The 25463-nt window shown below is 28.6% G+C and overlaps 1 protein-coding gene across 1 annotated transcript in view; it reads right to left on the reverse strand.

Annotated features, from left to right (window-relative positions):
- The window catches only part of LOC119614001, a gene marked incomplete at its 5' end in the record, with an annotated part of 44736 nt that extends 21109 nt beyond the window's left edge, over positions 1-23627 (reverse strand). Inside the window, one exon of the mRNA XM_037970077.1 lies at positions 23382-23627. Within this exon, the coding sequence (XP_037826005.1) occupies positions 23382-23627 (246 nt within the window). The remainder of the gene's footprint in view (positions 1-23381) is intronic.
- Positions 23628-25463: the final 1836 nt, after the last annotated feature.

Here is a 25463-nt window from a genome sequence, read left to right on the forward strand (position 1 = left end):
ATTAAAAATTAATTACTGTTTTTTAGTTTTTATGTTTTTCAAATGATTCCATTTGAAAATTAAAGCCCATTAGGAAAAATAACAAAACAAAAACTAAAGAGGAGGAACACTACAGCCGCCAACAGATGAGCACAAGACATGACCTTCAATCAATGTTCTTTCTAGTTCATGTTGGCTTCTAAAGTATAAAAAAATAGAATTTAGTTGTTTGTTTAGAAAATAGAAGAACATAAATTATACAAACAGACAATTTAGAGAGAAATGTATTTCCCACACTTTTGTTTTTTCTTTTTGTATTTGGATAAACTTAAAAATAAATACTTTTTTATTCTTTCATTTGCTTTGACTTTGGGTACTAATTATTGTTTTTGTGTGGAAACTATATAAACGATTTTTTTTTTCAATGTTTATTTCAAAATTTATTAAAAATTTTATTTGAAATAATAATGTTTGTCGTTTTCAAAAAGGAAATCATATGTAATTAATGTTTATTTTATGAACAATTTTAATTGAAAATGATTTTTACGCAAATAGTTTAAAACTATAAATTTCCTTTTAAAAGAGGCAAGATCCAAATTCTTTAATTTAATTTCAATTAGATGGAGAATGGCAGTTTTAATTAACAATTTATTAATTTATTAAGTTTTTACAAATTATTTTCTATTTAAAGAAAAATTTTTGTTGAAAATTTTCTATATAAAAGAAATTGTTATCGAAAATTTTCTATAAAAAAACAAAATTATGGAAAATTTTCTATAAAAAAAAATTTATGGAAAATTTTCTATAAAAAAAATTTATGGAAAATTTTCTATATAAAAAAAAATTTTATGGAAAATTTTCTTTATAAAAGAACATTTATGGAAAATTTTCTATATAAAAGAAAATTTATGGAAAATTTTCTATATAAAAGAAAATTTATGGAAAATTTTCTATATAAAAGAAAATTTATGGAAAATTTTCTATATAAAAGAAAATTTTATGGAAAATTTTCTATATAAAAGAAAATTTTATGAAAAATTTTCTATATAAAAGAAAATTTTATGGAAAATTTTCTATATAAAAGAAAATTTTATGGAAAATTTTCTATATAAAAGAAAATTTTGTTGAAAATTTTCTATATAAAAGAAAATTTTGTTGAAATTTTCTATATAAAAGAATATTTTGTCGAAAATTTTCTATATAAAAGAAAATTTTGTCGAAAATTTTCTATATAAAAGAAAATTTTGTCGAAAATTTTCTATATAAAAGAAAATTTTGTCGAAAATTTTCTAAATAAAAGAAAATTTTTTTGATATATTTTATCAAAAATTTTCTTTATAAAAGAAAATTTTATCAAAAATTTTCTTTATAAAAGAAAATTTTATCAAAAATTTTCTTTATAAAAGAAAATGTTATCAAAAATTTTCTTCATAAAAGAAAATTTTATCAAAATTTTCTTTATAAAATAAAATTTTATCGAAAATTTTCTATATAAAAGAAAATTTTATCGAAAATTTTCTATATAAAAGAAAATTTTATCGAAAATTTTCTACATAAAAGAAAATTTTATCGAAAATTTTCTATATAAAAGAAAATTTTGTTGAAATTTTCTATATAAAAGAATATTTTGTCGAAAATTTTCTATATAAAAGAAAATTTTGTCGAAAATTTTCTATATAAAAGAAAATTTTGTCGAAAATTTTCTATATAAAAGAAAATTTTGTCGAAAATTTTCTAAATAAAAGAAAATTTTTTTGATATATTTTATCAAAAATTTTCTTTATAAAAGAAAATTTTATCAAAAATTTTCTTTATAAAAGAAAATTTTATCAAAAATTTTCTTTATAAAAGAAAATTTTATCAAAAATTTTCTTCATAAAAGAAAATTTTATCAAAAATTTTCTTTATAAAATAAAATTTTATCGAAAATTTTCTATATAAAAGAAAATTTTATCGAAAATTTTCTATATAAAAGAAAATTTTATCGAAAATTTTCTACATAAAAGAAAATTTTATCGAAAATTTTCTATATAAAAGAAAATTTTATCGAAAATTTTCTATATAAAAGAAAATTTTATCGAAAATTTTCTACATAAAAGAAAATTTTATTGAAAATTTTCTATTTAAAAGAAAATTTTATTGAAAATTTTCTATATAAAAGAAAATTTTATCGAAAATTTTCTATATAAAAGAAAATTTTATCGAAAATTTTCTATATAAAAGAAAATTTTATCGAAAATTTTCTATATAAAAGAACATTTTATCGAAAATTTTCTATATAAAAGAAAATTTATTCGAAAATTTTCAATATAAAAGAAAATTTTATCGAAAATTTTCTATTTAAAAGAAAATTTTATCGAAAATTTTCTATTTAAAAGAAAATTTTATCGAAAATTCTGAAAATTGTCTGTGAAAATTTTGTCGTTAAACTTAAAAGTAACAACATTTTATACATTGCTGTTGTAATGTTATTGCAAATAAAGTTCCTTTTTGCACTTTTATCCCTAGAGAGTCATTTAAAGTATTTAAATAAAATCTCTAACAAAATCAGTTAAATCTTAGGAAAAAATTACAAATATAAGTTTGTTCCAAATAGCATTCATTTTCATAAATATTAAACACAATCTTTTTAAACGAAATTTCTTTAAGAAATAAACTACAAAATTCATCCCTCTCAATTTATATCGCATTCATCAACAAATCTGCGACAAGTTCAAATGTCTGTCTTCATAGAATATTTAACATGTTGTATTCTATTGTGGCATGTTTTTCCTCTGGTTATGCTGCACATTTGTTATAGTGCAACACTTGTGTTCCGCACACACACACACGCAAATCTCTAGCGATTCACGTGAATTTCTAAAAATGTTTACATGTCTTTTTTGTGTTTGTTATTTATTTTGTGTGAGTATTTATTGTTGTTGTATCAAGTGTATACATTTCTGTGGCATATTTTTTGTTGATGCTAAAGAAAGAAGAATCTTTAGTGCAACATTATACAGTGGAAATATTGCTAAATGTCTAAAGAATGTATAACATCTGAAACATCTAAAAGTTTTTATCAGTTGCTCCACAGTGTTTTGCCTCAGACGTTTTTTTGTGCTTATTAATCGTTTCCCTCTTCATTGGTTGCGAAAGTAAACAAAGTCTTTGCTATTCTCTACATTTATACAAAAAATAAGAAAGTGGAGTGAACAGGTAAGAGCAACTTCTCACAACATGTAGGGATATGTATGCTGACATCTTCAGAATAATATAAACTATGGCGATTTCTACACAACAATGTTAAAGCAGAAGTTATTAAAAATTTTCCCCTCATTTTTAAATTTATATAACCCATTTTTTTAATTAATTTAAAACAAAAATATCTCTATGAATATAAAGAAGCTAAACAAATATAGTGATCTTTAACATTTCTCAAATTATACTACACTAAATATCTTATATAAGACGTATGAGTAATATTTTAAAACTTATACGCTCCTTTCGTATGTGCTCAACTAATATTTTTCACATTTTATAATTTATGTCTCAAATTTAAATATTTAAAAACTGTATATAACTTAATTATTTAAAGTTTTAAAATAATGTCTTTAAACATTCTTTAACACAGATAATCTTGCATATTTTGTAAATTTTCTCTTAGAAAATTTATTAACAAATTAATAACATTTTATGGCAACAAATTAAAATATTAATAAATAAAACTGAAATGCCAAAAACAACAACAACAAATTTATATAGTAAATAAATGAAAGACAAATTTTGGTCTATATCTTAAGGCTAAGACCCAAAACCTTAAAGTATGTTTTGCTTAAATGTAAGTAAAAGCAACAAACAGCAAATGAAAATCAACAAACAAACAATAAATAAATAATGATGTTCCTACAGCAATTTACAGCAAAAGCAACAACTACATTAAATATGTAATAGAGTTTGTGTGTTTAGTCCTAAAATATAATAGACATGGCACTGTGGAAAATACTTAGTAGCAATGCCGTATGTTACACACGCATGATTTGAATAAGAATTTTTGAAAATAAGCAGACAGAAAAGTAATAAAATGGAACGTATTCAAATACTTAGATAAGAGGGTAGTGTAATAATTCACTTCAGTTCTATTTTGGTTCCAGTTCAGTTCTAGTTCAGTTCTAGTTCAGTTCTAGTTCAGTTCTAGTTCAGTTCTAGTTCAGTTCTAGTTCAGTTCTAGTTCAGTTCTAGTTCAGTTCTAATTCAGTTCTAGTTCAGTTCTAGTTCAGTTCTAGTTCAGTTCTAGTTCAGTTCTAGTTCAGTTCTAGTTCAGTTCTAGTTCAGTTCTAGTTCAGTTCTAGTTCAGTTCTAGTTCAGTTCTAGTTCTAGTTCAGCTCTAGTTCTAGTTCTAGTTCAGTTCTAGTTCAGTTCTAGTTCAGTTCTAGTTCAGTTCTAGTTCTAGTTCAGTTCTAGTTCAGTTCTAGTTCAGTTCTAGTTCAGTTCTAGTTCAGTTCTAGTTCAGTTCTAGTTCAGTTCTAGTTCAGTTCTAGTTCAGTTCTAGTTCAGTTCAGTTCTAGTTCAGTTCTAGTTCGTTCTAGTTCAGTTCTAGTTCAGTTCTAGTTCAGTTCTAGTTCAGTTCTAGTTCAGCTTCTAGTTCAGTTCTAGTTCAGTTCTAGTTCAGTTCTAGTTCAGTTCTAGTTCAGTTCTAGTTCAGTTCTAGTTCAGTTCTAGTTCAGTTCTAGTTCAGTTCTAGTTCAGTTCTAGTTCAGTTCTAGTTCAGTTCTAGTAAGTCTAGTTCAGTTCTAGTTCATTCTAGTTCAGTTCTAGTTCAGTTCTAGTTCAGGTTCTAGTTCAGTTCTAGTTCAGTTCTAGTTCAGTTCTAGCTCAGTTCTAGTTCAGTTCTAGTTCAGTTCTAGTTCAGTTCTAGTTCAGTTCTAGTTCAGTTCTAGTTCAGTTCTAGTTCAGTTCTAGTCAGTTCTAGTTCAGTTCTAGTTCAGTTCTAGTTCAGTTTAGTTCAGTTCTAGTTCAGTTCTAGTTTTTCAGTCTAGTTCAGTTCTAGTCAGTTCTAGTTCAGTTCTAGTTCAGTTCTAGTTCAGTTCAGTTCAGTTCTAGTTCAGTTCTAGTTCAGTTGTTCTAGTTCAGTTCAGTTCTAGTTCAGTTCTAGTTCAGTTCTAGTTCAGTTCAGTAGTTCAGTTCAGTTCTAGTTCAGTTCTAGTTCAGTTCTAGTTCAGTTCTAGTTCAGTTCTAGTTCAGTTCTAGTTCAGTTCTAGTTCAGTTCTAGTTCAGTTCTAGTTCAGTTCTAGTTCAGTTCTAGTTCAGTTCTAGTTCAGTTCTAGTTCAGTTCTAGTTCAGTTCTAGTTCAGTTCTAGTTCAGTTCTAGTTCAGTTCTAGTTCAGTTCTAGTTCAGTTCAGTTCTAGTTCAGTTCAGTTCTAGTTCAGTTCTAGTTCAGTTCTAGTTCAGTTCAGTTCTAGTTCAGTTCAGTTCTAGTTCAGTTCTAGTTCAGTTCTAGTTCAGTTCTAGCTCAGTTCTAGTTCAGTTCTAGTTCAGTTCTAGTTCAGTTCTAGTTCAGTTCTAGTTCAGTTCTAGTTCAGTTCTAGTTCAGTTCTAGTTCAGTTCTAGTTCAGTTCTAGTTCAGTTCTAGTTCAGTTCTAGTTCAGTTCTAGTTCAGTTCTAGTTCAGTTCTAAGTTCAGTTCTAGTTCAGTTCTAGTTTCAGTTCTAGTTCAGTTCTATTTCAGTTCTAGTTCAGTTCTCAGTTCAGTGCTAGTTCAGTTCTAGTTCATTCTAGTTCAAGTTCTAGTTCAGTTCTAGTTCAGTTCTAGTTCAGTTCTAGTTCATTCTAGTTCAGTTCTAGTTCAGTTGCTAGTTCAGTTCTAGTTCAGGATTCTAGTTCAGTTCTAGTTCAGTTCTAGTTCAGTTCAGTGTCAGTTCTAGTTCAGTGTCTAGTTCAGTTCTAGTGCAGTTCTAGTTCAGTTCTAGTTCAGGTTCTAGTTCACTTTCTAGTTCTAGTTCTAGTTCAGTTCTAGTTTCTAAGTTCAGTTCTAGTTCTAGTCAAGTTCAGTCTAGTTCAGTTCTAGTTCTAGTTGCTAGTTCAGTTCTAGTTCAGTTCTAGTTCTAGTTCTAGTTCAGTTCTAGTTCAGTTCTATTCAGTTTCAGTTCTAGTTCAGTTCTAGTTCATTCTAGTTCAGTTCTAGTTCAGTTCTAGTTAGTTCTAGTTCAGTTTCGAGTTCAGCAGTTCTAGTTCAGTTTCTAGTTCAGTTCTAGTTCAGTTCTAGTTCAGTTCTAGTTCAGTTCTAGTTCTAGTTCTAGTTCTAGTCTAGTTCAGTTCTAGTGCAAGTTCTAGTTCAGTTCTAGTCAGTTCTAGTTCAGTTCTAGTTCAGTTCTAGTTCAGTTCTAGTTCAGTTCTAGTTCAGTTCTAGTTCAGTTCTAGTTCAGTTCTAGTTCAGTTCAGTTCTAGTTCAGTTCTAGTTCAGTTCTAGTTCAGTTCTAGTTCAGTTCTAGTTCAGTTCTAGTTCAGTTCTAGTTCAGTTCTAGTTCAGTTCTAGTTCAGTTCTAGTTCAGTTCTAGTTCAGTTCTAGTTCAGTTCTAGTTCAGTTCTAGTTCAGTTCTAGTTCAGTTCTAGTTCAGTTCTAGTTCAGTTCTAGTTCAGTTCTAGTTCAGTTCTAGTTCAGTTCTAGTTCAGTTCTAGTTCAGTTCTAGTTCAGTTCTAGTTCAGTTCTAGTTCAGTTCTAGTTCAGTTCTAGTTCAGTTCTAGTTCAGTTCTAGTTCAGTTCTAGTTCAGTTCTAGTTCAGTTCTAGTTCTAGTTCTAGTTCAGTTCTAGTTCTAGTTCAGTTCTAGTTCTAGTTCAGTTCTAGTTCAGTTCTAGTTCTAGTTCTAGTTCAGTTCTAGTTCAGTTCTAGTTCTAGTTCTAGTTCAGTTCTAGTTCAGTTCTAGTTCAGTTCTAGTTCAGTTCTAGTTCAGTTCTAGTTCAGTTCTAGTTCAGTTCTAGTTCTAGTTCAGTTCTAGTTCAGTTCTAGTTCAGTTCTAGTTCAGTTCTAGTTCAGTTCTAGTTCAGTTCTAGTTCAGTTCTAGTTCTAGTTCTAGTTCAGTTCTAGTTCTAGTTCAGTCTAGTTCAGTTCTAGTTCAGTTCAGTTCTAGTTCAGTTCTAGTTCAGTTCTAGTTCAGTTCTAGTTCAGTTCTAGTTCAGTTCTAGTTCAGTTCTAGTTCAGTTCTAGTTCAGTTCTAGTTCAGTTCTAGTTCAGTTCTAGTTCAGTTCTAGTTCAGTTCTAGTTCAGTTCTAGTTCAGTTCTAGTTCAGTTCTAGTTCAGTTCTAGTTCAGTTCAGTTTCTAGTTCAGTTTAGTTCAGTTCTAGTTCAGTTCTAGTTCAGTTCTAGTTCAGTTCTAGTTCAGTTCTAGTTCAGTTCTAGTTCAGTTCTAGTTCAATGCCAGCTCAATTCCAGCTCAGTTCTAGTTCAGCTGATTTTGTACATTACCTAATTTTAATTCATCTCTCGCATAAGAAGACCATTTAGTCTGTTACACTTAAAAATAAGTATTTACACATACACATTTATACACTCACATTCACTTATGTTTACAATACTACTTTTATGCTGTCGTCATACTTGTAACATAAGTGTAGTTAAACATTCATATTAGAGCTATAAAATTACGAGAGAATAGAAACATTAAATTACCATTTAACATTCATATTGTCTCTGCTTTTCCGTCCGTCCTTATATATGTATATCCCAGTAGTTTTCAAAATAGTCCGTTTTCCGTTTTGATATAAATTTGCCTCAAATTTCAAAAGTAAATAAATCCACTGCACTTCGGTATACATTGCGGTTATCAAATCCATTTAGGACAATCTTCTGACTTGTCATCATGATTAGAAAAAACAAATTTTGCAAACAGTAGTAATACTAAAAAAATACAAGATCGGAAACTCTCTGTGACTTGCGAGGCTGGGAATCACTGTGCCTTTCTTTATACGTATTTAGTATATGTCGAGCCTAAAAAGACACAGACCCTGTGTAATGTCATGCCATAAACATGTGTTGTTGTTATTAGTATTGTTGCTACTACTGTAGAAAACTACCAAAAAAAGGATGTTGAAAAAATAACAGGACATTTATTTTAAAGTATATTTTAGTAGTAAAAATAGTAGTTATTTTTGGCAAATATGTATGCTTTTATTAAAATTTATATGCAGAAAGTGTTTAGATATATACAGGCTAGTATATACAAAGCTTAGTCTAGTATATTGTCTAGTCTATAGTCTAGTATATTGTCTAGTCTATAGTCTAGTCTATAGTCTAGTCTATAGTATAGTCTATAGTCTAGTCTATAGTATAGTCTAGTATAGTCTATAGTATAGTCTATAGTCTAGTCTATAGTCTAGTCTATAGTCTAGTCTATAGTCTAGTCTATAGTCTAGTCTATAGTCTAGTCTATAGTCTAGTCTATAGTCTAGTCTATAGTCTAGTCTATAGTCTAGTCTATAGTCTAGTCTATAGTCTAGTCTATAGTCTAGTCTATAGCCTAGTCTACAGTCTAGTCTATAGTCTAGTCTATAGTCTAGTCTATAGTCTAGTCTATAGTCTAGTCTATAGTCTAGTCTATAGTCTAGTCTATAGTCTAGTCTATAGTCTAGTCTATAGTCTAGTCTATAGTCTAATATTATTAGCATTTCCCCAGCAGTGTCATATTTTAACACAACTGTTGCAAAACAAAAACTAACTTCCTATCTATAACTCGTAACAAAAATTTTTGTTCATAACTAAATTATTTGGCCAAAAATATGTGTAACACTCTGGTAAAATGTCTAATGGAATGTAAGAAGAATGGTTGGTGTCTTGTCTGCAGATTGTAAATCAACTACAAAGCATTTGCATTCATTACATTACTCTACTATAGTCTACTTATATCCACAAACACCCACATTTACTTGAATAGACAACACGCATTATCATAAGTCTACTTCTACCAACAAGGATGTATGAAACATTCCTTTTTAGTTAACATATGGAGAACAACGACATTATTAAAAAATATAGAAAAAAAACTTTTGCCAAAACAAAAATTGTTGTGCAAGGATTATGAAAATACGAATACTCATTCATAATAAAAAATAAAATGTTAACAAAACAAAAATTATTTTACAACATATTTATATATTCGTTTTTTGGCTTTACAGACATGCACCATTATCCTGATGTCTACATGGGGATAGGAAACGCAAACAATTTTCATTTGTTACCAACAATATGACACTTATTTTTATCGCACTCTCCCTTACCTTTGAGACACTGTATAATGTCTCCTCTACCTCCCTCAATAACGCATTGCAATGTAAATATTTCAAAAATTTTATTTGGCTGTGAACATATTTTTGTGTAAATTCTTTGCTGTATTTACACACTCGTACTTGTACTCATACAATCAACGTAAAGTAAAGTATGTAAATGTAAATTTTAAATGAATTTTCAGCACAGTTACTTACATTCAAAAATACATTCACTCATACAGTTATAACTGCAACAACAAGAAATTTTTCCAACCATTTCCACTTCAATAAAGGTGAATTGTAAATATTATCCTATTATCCTACATTCGTACAAGTACATATAAATGACTGAGAGTAAAAGCTTGTACTTGTGTATGTGTGTGTTTGTTTTTTAAAATAACACTTCATAAGGTAGATCTATGTAAATATTATTTTCATTTTATTATTTTCTTCCTCTCTATCTCTTTATTATCTTCCTCAGTTTGCATAGCTTTATATGGATTTTTTTTTTTTGGTTCCTCATACAAAATTCCCATATGCATTTCTGTGGTGTGTGATGGTTGGGGTTGTAAGAGTGTGTGTGTAAATGATTGTTTCTTTTTCTCCTGTTTAATATAATTCCTTTAATCCTTAAATACTGTGTAAAATGTTTGTAGTTTGTATTAAGGTATATAGTATTGAGTTGTTCAACAAGAAACTTAATGGTGCCAACTGTGAGCACAACATACTAAAGAGTTTATGTTCTTGATGAGAAATGTTGTTGAACAATATTTTAAAGTTATTTAGTTATAACTGATTACAGTTATACATATAGTTTTTATTGTAGCTTAGAACCAAAGAATTTTTTTCTTCGATTTTCACTTTTTCCACATATTTTGATTAAGAATTCTTTGAAGATTGAATTTTTGTTATTCTTAATTTAAACATTATTAATAATCCTCCTTAAATTTAGCTTTCTAGATTTTTTTGTTTATAATCTATATCAGTTTTGCTTGTCTTTTGATGGCGGACGTACTGATTTGATGTTCGATGAATAATTTTCGTAAACCTTGATTTATTTCTTTTTGTTTGAAAAAGTATTGGACATTTTTGTCTAATAACATAATAAAATATCAAAAGATAATATACTTATATCATCCCTATATGTCCTTTCTTTTGGCTTTTATTGATCCTATAAAATATATTGTCATATTCATACATATAATATTGATTTTGTCATTACGTTTGTAACACATCGAAATATTGGTCACATACCAACAAAAGTATACATATTTATTCTGGGTCCTTATTAAATACTAAGACGATCTAGCCCTGTCCGTCTATCTGTCTGTTAAATACACGATAGAGTCCATACGGAATGAGATAGAGGGTTGAATTTTTCCACAAAGGTAAGCTTTGTTTGGTATTGGTATTTCGGATAGCCCCCATACAAGTGGATCCCCGAAAAACAGCCTTAACGGGTATATATGTTTTAAAAGTGTTACTATAGTGAGTGCAATTTTCTATTCCAAGAATTAAAGTTCACATATCAAATTGTGAAAGAATCGCCAATTTCACATCTAATCAATAAATGTCAAAATTAAAATTTACCGTATTTTTTAAGTATGAGTTATGCGCAATGTTATATTACTCATACATAAAGTGGATGTAATTAATTACACTACTTAGACGGCAGAATTTTTGCCACAACGATAATTCATCAATTGTTTCAAAAGGGGCCACTATTTATGAAGCTTATCACAAATTTGAACATTCATTAAAGAACTCTTCCACAAAACCGAATTCAAAATTGTCAATGTCGAAAAGATTGGTGTCAATGTCAAAATAGGACGAGTACAATTTGTATTTATGAATGGATGAGAAATTTTAACAAAAATCATTGATTAAAGAATTAGTTTTGCAGCCACTCCAAAGAGTGAGTGTTATCTCCAAATTATGCGATACACAAAATGGGTCTTTCTCCATTAAATTTATAGTTTCAGACTTACAATTCCATACGATTGTATGTGACATTCGCACGCCTTCAGAGTGGTATAGATTTTGTAAAATTAGGTGTACTTGGAAAACAATTTTGTCATTCTGTTCCATTTAAAGAATACTATATTTGCAAAAGGTATCATCCCATTCGGAACCTTGTTTTCCAAAATATGGATTAAAATATGGCGATATCATACGTGATAAAAAACGGAAGTGTTTTTAAAATACATGTAAATATTTACATTTTTAAATATCGTACGTGACACATCGTATGTGACACATTTTTCTCCTGATTTTTTTTTTAGGTTATAAAATATATATTTTGGAAATATATGCATACACACACTTCAACAAATTAAAAGGAGTAGGAAAGTGCAGTCGGATATGGCCGACCTATATACACGTTTAAGCAATTAATAGATAAAAATAAAAAACTGGAGTTATATGGCGACTAGGGTCAAATGTGGACCGATCCTCATAAAATTCTAGGTGTGATTTTAATTCATATAACACATATTTGTGCCAAATTTTATCATAATACTAGTGATTAGAGGTGAGTTACGGACGTTTAAGTGTTTTTCTGAAATTAAACTTAGAATGGAACTAGAGTCAAATAAGGTCCAATCGTTATGAAAATCGGCATAAAGGTTTAGGCTTATAAACATTTTAGATCTGCCGATTTTTGAAGGGATAGTATTATAATTAACAGAATTATGAGCTAAAAAGTGATATTTTCGGTTCCGTTTGTATGGCGGCGAGGTGTAAAAATAGACCGATTTCAAAAATTTTCAACAGTCTTCGTCTTTGGTGCTACAAAAGATCATAACCAAATTGTTGTTGAATTATCTTCAAAAATGCAGAAGTTATAAGGGTTTTATTTTTTCAGTCGTGGTTTACCTTTTCATGGAATTGCCCATATGTATATCATATGGGTCGTGTCTTTTTGTTGGACAGTGTAATAATCTGGTTTTTTAATATAAGTCATACATTCAAAATAAAAGCACACTATTAAAAATCCTAATTAATAGACAGGAAAATCAAAATATGCCAATATATGGGTTTTTATGGAACAATTTAAGAATTTTGGCATCGATTTGGACATATATTCGAGTATATTTTATGTCGAAAAAAATGTACGCTGGAAAGATTAACGTGATACCTGATAACCTTAATCCACCCAGCTAATAGGACTAATAACCCATTATATTTGATAACTAATGCTTAAAAACCAATTCGACAAACTTGAAGCCAAAAAATCATCATAGCCTTTCGAAGTGATTGAAACTGTACGTATGAGTTATAAATAACTAACCACTCAAAGGAATATCGCTCATACGTCACGAATTACCATGATTTTGTTGCATTGACTAAGTAGAATAAAATAACAACTTACTTGATAATCTAATCTAATAAATAAGCAGATTAAAACCAAGAAAGTCCATAATAATAACTATTTTTTCTCGTATCGTCTTATACCTAACATGTTACTACATTTCTAATATTGGAATTGGTTTAAGAACTTAACACTTCTTTAAATTATGTAAATCTCCAGAATTCACCCATTAAATACTCTAATAATAAAGTCGATTAATTCTTTATATTGGTTCATATATCGTAATTCACAAATTTACTACCTATGCTTTGAAAGTGGGCATATTTTTGTATAAGACCCGGTATAACTTGTCGAATACAAGACTCTTCGATACGATTGTAATTGTCTTTTGACAGAATAATTTTATTAAAAGAACTTTTCTGCATATCGTTAGCCATCTACGTGTTATAGTGTATTTCATTTTTCATAAAAATGTAAATTCCTTTAACAATTAACTGCGAATACATACAAGTTATTATTTAGTACTTTCCCTGAAATATCCCCCCGGGGCACGTTTCCTTGATGAAAGACCCTCATCTTGGTGTATTGCAATTCCGGGGTAAAGAGGTGCTACCAGTACCTCTATTCTGCCGGGCTATAAACTGGTGATGTCATTTCACTCATCGGCTAGTTCTTGGCATGATTTGACATGGGGTCTAATTAGAGAACCACATACTGGTACTACGTGTGGCCAGTTGCCTGCAGGACTTGTCCTGTTTGGTCAGTGTTTGAGGTTGCTTCGGAATTCACGTAGTGGCTGTGGTTTAAAACCAAACTCGCCGGAAGAGTAAATTGCGGTTAAAGGACTGATGCACGGTGAGATGTATATTTTGGGATAAGTTCGGTGCTGATGCCGATTGACAACATATACCCCACTGTGACTGTTTGGACTAAGCGTTTGAAATGAGTTGGTGTTAATTGTATATGATACCGGAGGAAAGTAGGGCTATACGTGGCTCATCCTCCCGTATAAATTGAATGAGTTTGGTGATGGATAATATACAGGAAGAATGTAGGGGTATACGTAACTCATCTGTCCGTATACCTAGAATGAGTGTGTCGCATAAATGAGAAGTCTGCAGGCTTGAATGGTATGGATGTATAAAAGGTATCTTATACAAGTGATACTATTGAATTTTCCTTCCTTGTCCAGGTATGTTCAGAGTAAACTCTGTATATACCAGATTTATCACAGTGTGTCACTGTGAGTAAGAACAAAGTCTCGGCTTATTTGATGGATTCGTACTTCGGTCTACCGGTTACGTCTCTAGGTGCTGTCTCTAGGACACAACAGAGGCCATCCCATCTACGTGGTTGTAAACGAGATGTTTTTGCATCTCGGAAGTTAAGCAACGGGGCAGCAATGGTCAGAGATTAGATAGCTCAAGTACTCAAGCAAAGTTCACGTATACTAGACCGGATATGCCATATACATAAATTGCCACCTGTGTAAGAAGAACAATGGAGAGGTGGTGGGTCGTCACAGAAGCACAATAGGCCAACACTCCCAAATTAAGTTCCTTGAAATATGAGTATTGGATACTATTTAAGCATTTTTAAACACTTTTTAAAACAAGTTTCTAAAAACAACACTCCATGCTCTCGTTAACCACTTTTCCCATACATAAAAATCCTTTAATAAATTAACAAACAAACAAATAAATTTTTTTAAATGTGAAATTTGTAATTGTAAAAAAATATTTTTTTTTTGCAAAAAGTTTTAAAGTGTATTTCTATGTAGATTTAATACAAACATTTAACAAACTTAAAACAACACAGTTCTACACTTATAAATAAGAGAGTATACACTTACACATACAAACAAACTTCCCACACACATAACCATACAATTATTTACATACACTACATTAAGTAGAAAATTGTATTTAATTCATTTAGTTGTTGCTTAATTTAATTTTTTTAAAGCACACACAAGCATATAGAGAGGCAGCAAATACTGTTGTTTGTTGGTGTATGTATGTGTGTTTTCTCCCTTAAAGCTAAAAATTGATTGCGACACATGGAAAAAAAGGATAAAAATACTTTTAATTTTTTTCCTATTATTATTGTTGTTATTGTCGACATATTTTCATTTTATAGTATGTTTGCCCTTGTACTTGTAGTTGTTGATTGTTTAATATTTTAAATAAAATTTATTGTTTATTTTCGAAACAACAACACACACACTCTCACATAATTTTTGTAGCAAAATTTACCAGTCGCTTAAGAGCAAACAAACGTTACGTTGAAAACGTTAGTGAAAGGTTTATTATTTATTTGTTTGTCATTTCTAAAGTTCAGTGCTTGTAATAATTAATAATAAATAATTTTTTTGGTCAAAAAAAGTCCATTGATATTGTTTGTTAAATAAATTAAATGCTTTAAGGTTTTATTATTTTTTTTTGTGTAAATCATGTGTGAGTGTTTGTGATTTTGGTAAATATTTTAATTATTAAATATTGAAAATTTGTTTTTGGTTCTGTTTATATTGGTCATTAATATTTAATTTTTTTTTCGGTGTGTTTGCACTTGAAGGCTTTTTATTAGCTTTAAAGTTATTTTGTATTCATTTAATTATTTTTCATAGCGAGAAACTTAATTATTTTTGGGTAAATAAATTAATTTTTAATATTTGGACAGTAGTTATTGACAACAACAATTCATTTAAAATTTATTTATTTAATTTAATGCTAAATGGTTTAATTAAACATATGAAAATTTCGAAAGTACTATTTAAAAGAAGGAAAAAGTTCTATAAAATACCTCTTAGAGATTCTCATTCAATCAAAAATTGTATGCTTCTGTGTTCAATATTATAGAAAATTCAAAAAATACAATTTGATGAACGAAAAAGTACATTCTTTAGATTCTCATTCACTCAAGTCAACACAAATTTTATATTTCTATGTTCAGTTTTGTAAAAAACATCAAAAAGTATCATCTGAAAAAACCTACAAAAACCTCTCTCAATAAATTCTAATTTAATAAGGACCCGGTGTCATGTGTTCCAGTTCCTCATTATAGCGAATTTAAAAGGTACCATTTGAAGAATGCGAAAGTACCAAGGAGTCTCCACTCACAGTTTATTATTCAGTCAGGAGCATGCACGTTCTAATTTATGTTTCTAGGTTGAATATTTTTGAAAATTCTAAAAGTACCATTTGAGAGATAAAAAGTACTAAAATGTTTTCTCTCCTAAGAATCTTATTTAAAAAGGACCGTGTATGTTTAATAATCATGTGTTTTGGATACATATTGTAGAACGCGCATACAAAAAGTATCCGCTTCCCCATTATAGAGAATTCAAAGGGTACCATTTGAAGAATGCGAAAGTACCAAGGAGTCCCCACTCACAGATTATTATTATGTCAGGATCATGCACGTTCTAATTTATGTTTCTAGGTTGAATATTTTAGTAAATTCTAAAAGTACCATTTCAGAGATAAAAATTACTAAAATATTCTCTCTCTTAAGAATCTTATTTAAAATGGACTATGTATGTTTAATAATCATGTGTTTTGGATTCATATTATAGAACACACATACAAAGAGTACCATATAAAGAAAATGTACCAAAAGTAAAATAAATTCTACCTCTGTATCATTTACCCCCCCCCCCCTCCCCCCCTTTCGCATAGAAATGGACTTTTTCAAGAATTATGTTTACTAAATATTCCGTGTTTAAATCTATATATCACAGATAAAACACAAATGTGCATTCAATTGTTGCAGAAAAAATTGTGCTTTCAAAAAGATCCAAACAATTTACCCGAATTCGGTTCTATATAGGGCTTAGTAACCGAAGTTCCAAAATAATATACAAATAGCTTATTTAGTGTGAGTAAATTAACTATTTTTAGATTTTATAAAAATTGGCTCAGTTTGAATAAAATAAATTTCCAGTTTTTTTTTTGTACTTTTTTCCCCAGTGTCTCATAATTTTGGAAGATATATATATATCCAAAATATTTAAAAAAATGTATTAAGTTTATTAGTTAAAAAGTTATAAAGGTCCAAATCAATGAGTTTGAATAAAATAAAATTTCCCGTTTTCCTCCAGTGAAATAGTAAAAATTTTGTTTCAACAAATATTACAGAGTTAGTACGTTATTTAATAGGTATACCCCAATAAATCGAAAAAGTTTTCTCAACGTGCTAAAAAAGTACCAAAAATACAGTTTTCTGCCTTTTAAACTCAAAAAGGACTGAATTTTAAAAAAGTACAAAACAGGTGTCTCATAATTTTGGAAGATATATATATCCAAAATATTTTAATAAAATTGTATTAAGTTTATTAGTTAAAAAGTTATAAAGGTCCAAAAAAGTTATCAAAATCACCTTTGTTACACATTTTCACACCTTAAAGTATGAATTTCAAAAAAGTACCAGGTGCATTTAAAATTTTTCTTGAATCAATAATATTGTGTAAGATAATTAAGAAAATCGGTTTTACTCGTTTTTCCCCCTAAATTTACAAATTTCCCAAAATCCCTCTTTTTTGAATATACATAACCAAAAACACATTTACTGTAAAAATAAAAAATATTTAAAAAAATGTTATTAAGTTTATTAGTTAAAAAGTTATAAAGGTCCAAAAAGGTATCAAAATCACCTTTGTTACACATTTTCACCCCTTAAAAGTATGAATTTAGAAAAACTACCAGACACCAATCTGCTCATTTTAAGAGTAAATACAGGTGCATTTAAAATTTTTCTTGTATCAATAATATTGTGTAAGATAATTAAGAAAATCGGTTTTACCCTTTTTTTTCCCTTTTTACCACTAAATTTACAAATTTCCCAAAATCTCTCCTTAGTGAACCTACATAAACAAAAACACATTTACTGTAGAAATAAAAAATATTTAAAAAAATTTTATCAAGTTTATTAGTTAAAAAGTTATAAAGGGACAAAAAGGTACCAAAATTACCTTTGTTACACATTTTCACCCCTTAAAAGTATGAATTTCAAAAAAGTACCAGACACAAATCTGCTCATTTTAAGAGTAAATACAGGTGCATTTAAAATTTTTCTTGTATCAATAATATTGTGTAAGATAATTAAGAAAATCGGTTTTACCCGTTTTTCCCCTTTTTACCCCTAAATTTACAAATTTCCCAAAATCCTTAGAGGATCTACATAACCAAAAACACATCTACAGTAAAAATTTCATTATTCTAGGTTAAGCCGTTCAGCCGTAACGCGACTTTTTTTATTTACATATGTATATACATAGATAATGAAAAAAAAAACTGTTTTACTTTTTTTTCTTTTTAACTCCTATATATACGAATTTCCAATAATACCTCCTTAGTAGATCTGCATAACCAAAAATACTACTTCTACTACTTTATATGGCGGGTAGGTTCAATTATGGGCCGATCCTTATAAAATTTTGCAAAGAGATTTAGGTTCTTATAAAACATGTTTATGCCGAATTTCACCGCTATAGATGCTTCTTTTAGACAGTTATGAGCATTAAAGTCATTTTCTGAAGGGGACCTTATATGGCGGGTAGGGTCAATTATGGGCCGATCCTTGTAACATTTTACAAAGAGATTTAGGTTCCTATAAAGCATGTTTATACCGAATTTCACCGTTATATATGCTTATTTTAGAGAGTTATGGACGTCAAAGTTATTTTCTGGAGGGGACCATATATGGCGGGTAGAATCCTTATAAAATTTCACAAAGAGATTTAGGTGGACCAATATTGCCCATTTTCAATACCAAACAACCTGCATTAACTAAAAATATCTATGCAAAATTTCAGCTTTCTAGATGTTCCCATTTGGACTCTATCATGTTTTCAACAGACAGACAGACGGATGGACATGGCTAGATCTTAGAAATCTAAATCTTAGAATCTAATATGGACCCAGAATATATATACTTTTGTAAGTCTTAAACAAATATTTTGATGTGTTACAAACTGAATGACAAAAACAATATATCACCCATCTTTTTTGATGGTGGGTATAAACAATTCAAGAAAGACGATTTTTTGCTACTTTTTTAGGAAATAGGAAATTTTTTTAATTTTAAGTTATCGAAAAATTTTTAAAGAAGATGTTTAAAGAATTCATACTTTTTAAAAAGCAAACTTTCAATGTCATATTTTTAATGAAAAAAAGATTCCGAATCATTTGATACGAAGGGGACCCGGTGCATCTCAAAAAGGCCTACTTTTTTGATCTAAAATTCAACTTTAGAACAAAAATTCTATCAAATTATAGTAACTTATAACTATATATTTTCCCAGCGATTTATGATTCAAATTGTTGAGTTTAAGATCAATTTTGGGAGTAGTCAATTATATTTAAATTTTAAATAGTTCTGAAATTCTGTACTAGTGTTGTACCTATGAAAATATTGAAAGAACTGATTTTATGGAAACTTTATAGAAGTCGTTTGTAATCACAACATTTTCGACAGAACTGTTTCGAGGATTAATAACGACATTACTAGTTCCAAAGTAACAGTTCCAAAAATCGTTTATCTGTTTACTTTCTAACTAAAAAATTAAAAAAAAAATTTTGAGTAAAAATTTTTAATTCCGTATTAAAATCAACGCATAATATTGGAGGTCAAAGGTTACTAAAATCTGTTTTTATCGAATATCTCGCTTATTATGCGTCGTATGCGTTTTGATGTTATTATAATTTCTATAGAGAATTGAATTTCTTATATTTTGGTTGAAGAATATTTTCGCATAACATTAGCTGTTTTCGAGCTATAGTGCATTATTTTTTCTTTGCAATGACATTTTCAAATCTTAATATTTTTAACTCCTATACAGACATTTCTTTCTAATAATATCTTAAAATAAATAATTAATTTCTCTTATCAAAGCATCATTATTTGGCACATACTGCACTGTCCGTCTATCCGAAATTTCTGATGGGGTCACAGGTTACATTTATGAATATAATTTGAAAAAAAATTAGTTGACATAATCTAAATTTCATTGAAATCTGACAACGACTTCAACTAGCTCTATGATAGAAACCCGACTTTAATTTATTTCCAATATAAATGTAAGCCAAAGTGTTTTTACTCTTTTGAAAATTCAAAAATTGTTACAAAATATTTAAAGATAAAGTCTGATTTTAATAAAATTTGGTGGGAATATTACTCTAAATTGTGACCACCAATTCTGATCGTAAATATGACCTGTTATACTATCTGAAATTATGGATAGGCAGACATTACACTATGGGTCATAGAGCGAGTTTGATATACATGGTGTAACAATGTTTAAGAATATATTAACTGCTTATGAATAACGTAGAAATTATGACTAATTTGTTATGACTTAATTTGTTATATAAAATAATGCACTATAGCTCGAAAACAACTAATGATACGCAAAAATATTCTTCAACTCGAAATTTTGCCTAAAAATCGGTGGATTGCCATTATCTATAAGTGGATCTAAAACTTTTTAGGCTGGAAATTTTCTCAAAAACTAATTTCTTATATAATTTAACCATGTAAAGTAATTTCTTTCACTATCTGTGCATTTTATCTAAGATATTTGAAATGTGGGGTCCCTACGATATATTAAACGGTGAAAAAAACGATCGTTGTCACAAAAAAAAACAAAGTAAAAATTATATTTTATATTAAGAACTTCATTTATAATTAAAGTTTTCAAAATCTATATATATAAAAATGAATGTGTGTTTATTTGTTTGAAGTCTATAGACGGCAAAACGGCTAGACCGATTTTCTTGAAATTTTAACAGTACCTTCCTGTATATCTGGAAGGAACTATAGGCTACTTTTTATTTTAAATTTCAAATAGGCGAGTTGTCACGCCTACTTATTTAATAGCTATTAAAAGTCATATATCTTGGAAACTGGTACAATCAGAGTTCTCAAATTTTGCACGGACAACTTTGACATCCATAAGAATAATGGGCGGAATGACTATAGTGGGCGTGGCACCTTCCATATTAAGAGAATATTAAATCAGTATATCTCGGAAAATGTAACAGTTAGAGCCCTCAAATTTGGTCGGAGCCACATACTAAGTCTCAATGTGATTAGTTAGGATAAAAAGTGGGCGGACTAGTAGCAGGGGCGTGACACCTCCTTAATTAAATACACAAATTCGTTTATTTTGGAAACTATTAGAGTTAAAAGCTTCCAATTTTGCAAGAAGAACTTTAGCATCCAGGGCAATATTTTGTGTAATAAATTGGCGGACTACTAATGGGGGGAGTGGCACCTCCCATATGAATTAAATACAACAAAATATTTATCTAAGAAACTAATAGAACTAGATTCCTAAAATTTTGCAAAAAGGAGTTTCATATTCATCTGAACATTTTGGGGGATAAAAAACGGACTTATATAGAAAAATGTGTATATCTGAGATACTGTTGAAGCTAGAATCTTCAAATTTTACATGAAGAACTTTAACATTCATGTGAACATTTAGAGAAAAATTGGAGGACTTTCAATGGGGTGATTGGCCCCTCACATATTAATTAAATTCGGAAAAATTGGCGAACTTGCAATAATTTGAGTGGCATCTCCCATGTGTAAGTGGGTTTTTTTGCTTTTAGTGTAGCAAAGCACACTTGGTATAGCTAGTTAAATACAAAAACGCCTTTCTGATATTTTAGCTAATGTCCCCTTTTGCAAAATTGTTTCTATTATTTTTTCCAATGCCTAATTATTTGAATACCAATAAAATACGATGCAGCAAAAAAATCTATAAAATAGATATATCATATGAAAGAAGAGTTAAATACCTTTTATTTGAGATTATAATCACCAAAATCTAAGAGGTAGTTTATGGGAAAATTTAGTTTTCACCACAAAATAAAATCGTTTCTATTAGTTTCTCCATCACTGTAGATATTAATATCTTAAATACTATTATAATTATTCTTAAAGGTGAAATTTCATTGCAGAATAGAGTAACACTTAAATTGTGCGTATGAGTATTAAATAATTAATAACTTAAAGAAATATCAATCATACGTATTTGTCGTGGTATAAAAATTCTGACACAATTTAGCCATGTCCGCCCATTTGACCTATCCCTCTTAGGAAAATTATATTTATTGTCGATGAATTGTTTAAAATCAAGTAATAAGAGACGTTTTGACAAAAATCAATGAGAGTTCAAGTTTGGACCATAAATGACCTAAAAAAGTAAATTTATCCTTTAAAATCCGTAAAAACACTTACCCCCTTATTCACAAACAAAATTTTTATTTTATAAACGGTTTATAAATTTGATTTTGTATGGAAATTTTGTTTTATAAACCTTTTATAAAATAAAAATTTTGTTTGTGAATAATGGGGTTAGTATAAGAACTTAAATTAACATTTTTGGATCGAAAGTTCATATATTCACACAACTTTATTATAAAATCCAGTCAAACTAAGTAGTTTTTATTATTGCTTTATATACAAATTGATTCCTAATTCCTAATTCCAAACGTAAACAAAAAATTTACAAAAATATTTGCATATTTTATACGTAAGAAAACCAGAAACTATTTTATTTATACAAACAAAACTGCTTAAAATTCCTCTATCAATTACTGTGAAAAACATTTACAATTTCCATTAATCTATATATATAAAAGAGTAGCGTTACTGACTGACTGATTCATCATCGCACAGCCCAAACGGCTGAACCTAGAATCATGAAATTTTGACAGTAGATGTGTTTTTGGTTATGTAGATCCACTAAGCAGGGATTTTTGGAAACTTGTACATTTACGAGTAAAAAGGGGAAAAACGGGTAAAATAGGTTTTCTTAATTACCTTACACAATATTAGTGATACAAGAAAATTTTAAATGCACCTGTATCTACTCTTAAAACGAGCAGATGGGTGTCTGGTACTTTTTTGAAATTCGTACTTTTAAGGGGTAAAAATGTGTATCAAAGGTGATTTTGGTACCTTTTTTTGGCCCTTTATAACTTTTGAACTAATTAACATAATAAAATTTTTATAAATATTTTGGATACAATTCCCAAAATGATGAGACACTTGTTTCGTACTTTTACTAAAATTCTGTCCTTTTTGGGTGTTAAAAGGAAAAAAACTGTATTTAAGGTACTTTTTTTTAGCACATTAAGAAAACTTTTTCGGTTTATTGAATTATTCCTATTAAATTACGGACTAACTCTGTAATATTTATTGTAATAAAACTTTTGCTATTTCACTTGGGAAAAAAAGTACAAAAAGGGGAAAAACGGGAAATTTAATTTTATTCAAACTCATTGAGCTAATTTTTATAAATTTGAAAAAGTAGTTTATTTACTCACACAAAATAAGCTGTTGGTATATTATTTGGAATTCGAGTACTAAGGCCTATCTAAATAGGACCAAATTCGAGTTAATTGTTTGGTACTTTTTGAAAGCACTATTTTTGTGGAACAAATGAATGCAGATTTGAATCGTTTGCATTTTATCTGTGATATATATATTTAAATACGGAACATTTTGTGAACTTAATTCTCGAAAAAGTAAATTTCTAAGCGAAAAGGGGAAAATTGTACAATTTTTATTAGTACTTTCCACTTAGGTAAAAACGTATAAAACTGAAACATTAAACAAATGTTTAATCAATTCTAATTTTCTATAAAAGTAAACAAAATTTTGTATGTATTTAATTTAAGTTAGGGTAGCGAAGTACCCAGGGTATGCTAGTATTGTATTTTTATCCAAAATTCTAAAGGTAAATGAATAATTTTCAAAATATTTCCTTATTTACTGAAATAACTTTAACATTACACTATTTATTATATTTATGGCAAAAGTAAATCAATTAAAATTGTTACTTACCACATCACTTCTTAGCTGATTATCAAGTGAATCGACTTGTTCGAAAAATTTCCAACTTAATTTCTCAGCACTATTCGAGGCAGGTAATAAATCACTTTTTGTTGGATTCAACGAAAATGAAATTAATAAATTTTCTTTGATATTCGATTTTTTTGAAAATTCATGTGAATTAGAGATGGAGGCATCCAAAGGGGATAATTGACTATTAGACAATGTTTGATTGTTTAAATTCAAATTTTGTTTAGACAGCGAAGAAGATAATTAAAATTTAATTGTGTATTACAATCATCAACTGGATCATGCAACATGGCATGAAATTGTTTAAAGAAAATATGTTGAGTTTTTTGTGATTTTTTCTTTTATTAAAACTAAAAATATTTAAGAAAACACTTTTTGTTAAAGAAATAAATAATTTTTTGTATTTAAAACAAATATTTATTCTACAGAGAGGGGGCATTAATGGAGACTCTATGAATATTTTTATTCGTTTGTTTTGTATTGTGAAAAAATAAAATTAAACTGCAAATTGAACATTTACAAGTAAATACAATTGTATGAATTTTGTGTATTGTATTATCGCAATTGTAAGATTTTTTTTTGCTTAATATATTTTATATTTGGGCCTGACGTCAAATTAAATGATTTTCCAATCAATTGCACTTTGGAATATAAAATGGTTGAAATGATATGTGTGTCATGATGCAACATTTAGCAGCCGTTTGCAAAAAAAAAAAAAACTTTCGGCTTTCACAGCAACATCTGTTATTGTTGCATTGTAATGTGCTGGCAATGGAAAACAAAATTGCATTTACAAATTTGCAATTGTGAATTGAAAAAAACAAGATTATTTAAAAACTGACACGATTATCGAACGCACTATGAATAAGTAAATTGTGCGTTCAGTAGAACAAAAAAAAAAGGAAGATATAAATGAGTTTTCACAATATTTCACTATTTTTTTTGGAAAAGTCATTTAAGTGTTCAAATAATCATTTAATAATTCTTATATCACTTCCTTAAACACTTAATAAAATAGCACTTTTAAATCTTTAACCAACCAAAAATTTACAAACAATTAATTAGTATTTTTAACACCAGTTAAATTAGTTTCTTTTTTGATTTAAAAACTTGCTTTATATTTTTCATAAATATTCTTTAAATAAAATTATTGTTAAATCAAACTCATTAAAACGTTTTATGTTAAACAACCGTACACGCGCACGTTTTGCCAAAAACTAAAGTCGTATTTCTATTTGCTAAATTTTCATCACTTACACAAAACACTCATACACGAAGAAAAACTTTTTTTCGTTTATTTTTCCACAAAAAAGAAATTCTATTTGTTTTTATATCTCAAAACTACTCAACAGATTTTCATTGTGCTCTCCTTAATCAAGAAATTGTTGTTGTTAAACAGGTTTTGTGGCAAAAAGCTTTTTCTTCATTTTCCATTTTTCTCCAGCACTTGCTTACTATTATAGAGAGTGTTATATTTTGAGTGCAATTTATACGAGTGTTTTTTTCCACATTTAACTCTCTGTTTACAAAAGTTTTGTTTACATTTGCTTTGTTTGTAAATAGCAACACGTGCTTTTGGTAGCATTTCTAATGCAACAGTTGTTTTGTTTTGGTACATTTTTAAGGGTTGTTTTAATATAAGCACGTGTTTAAGAGTGTTGAAGTGACCAGCTATTAAATATTTAAAGGAAATTTATAATGTAAATAAACTATTTATAAACTTGTAGTTGAAACTAAAGAAAATATTATTATATTTTAGTCGGACATGGCCTATACCATAATGTTTAATATGAGAGGCTAATACAGAAGAAAGTCTTATAGATCGATTCTAGGAGATTTTGTTCAAGTGATTTATAATTTATAAATACATATGTATGTATATTAAGCACATCTGAACGCTGAAGGTGAATCGAAAATAGATGTATTTTTGGTCATGTAGATCCATTAGGGAGGGATTTTTGTGAATCCAAATTTTTAAGGGGTAAAACGAATGAATTCCTAAAGTAATACCAATATTCCAAAATACATTAACTTATTAAAAAAAAGTGTCAAGTACTTTTCAAA

This window comes from Lucilia sericata, unplaced genomic scaffold, assembly GCF_015586225.1.
Source record: "Lucilia sericata isolate MDLA Ls3-8-SP2 unplaced genomic scaffold, ASM1558622v1 Contig002485F_arrow, whole genome shotgun sequence".
Classification (NCBI taxonomy): domain Eukaryota; kingdom Metazoa; phylum Arthropoda; class Insecta; order Diptera; family Calliphoridae; genus Lucilia; species Lucilia sericata.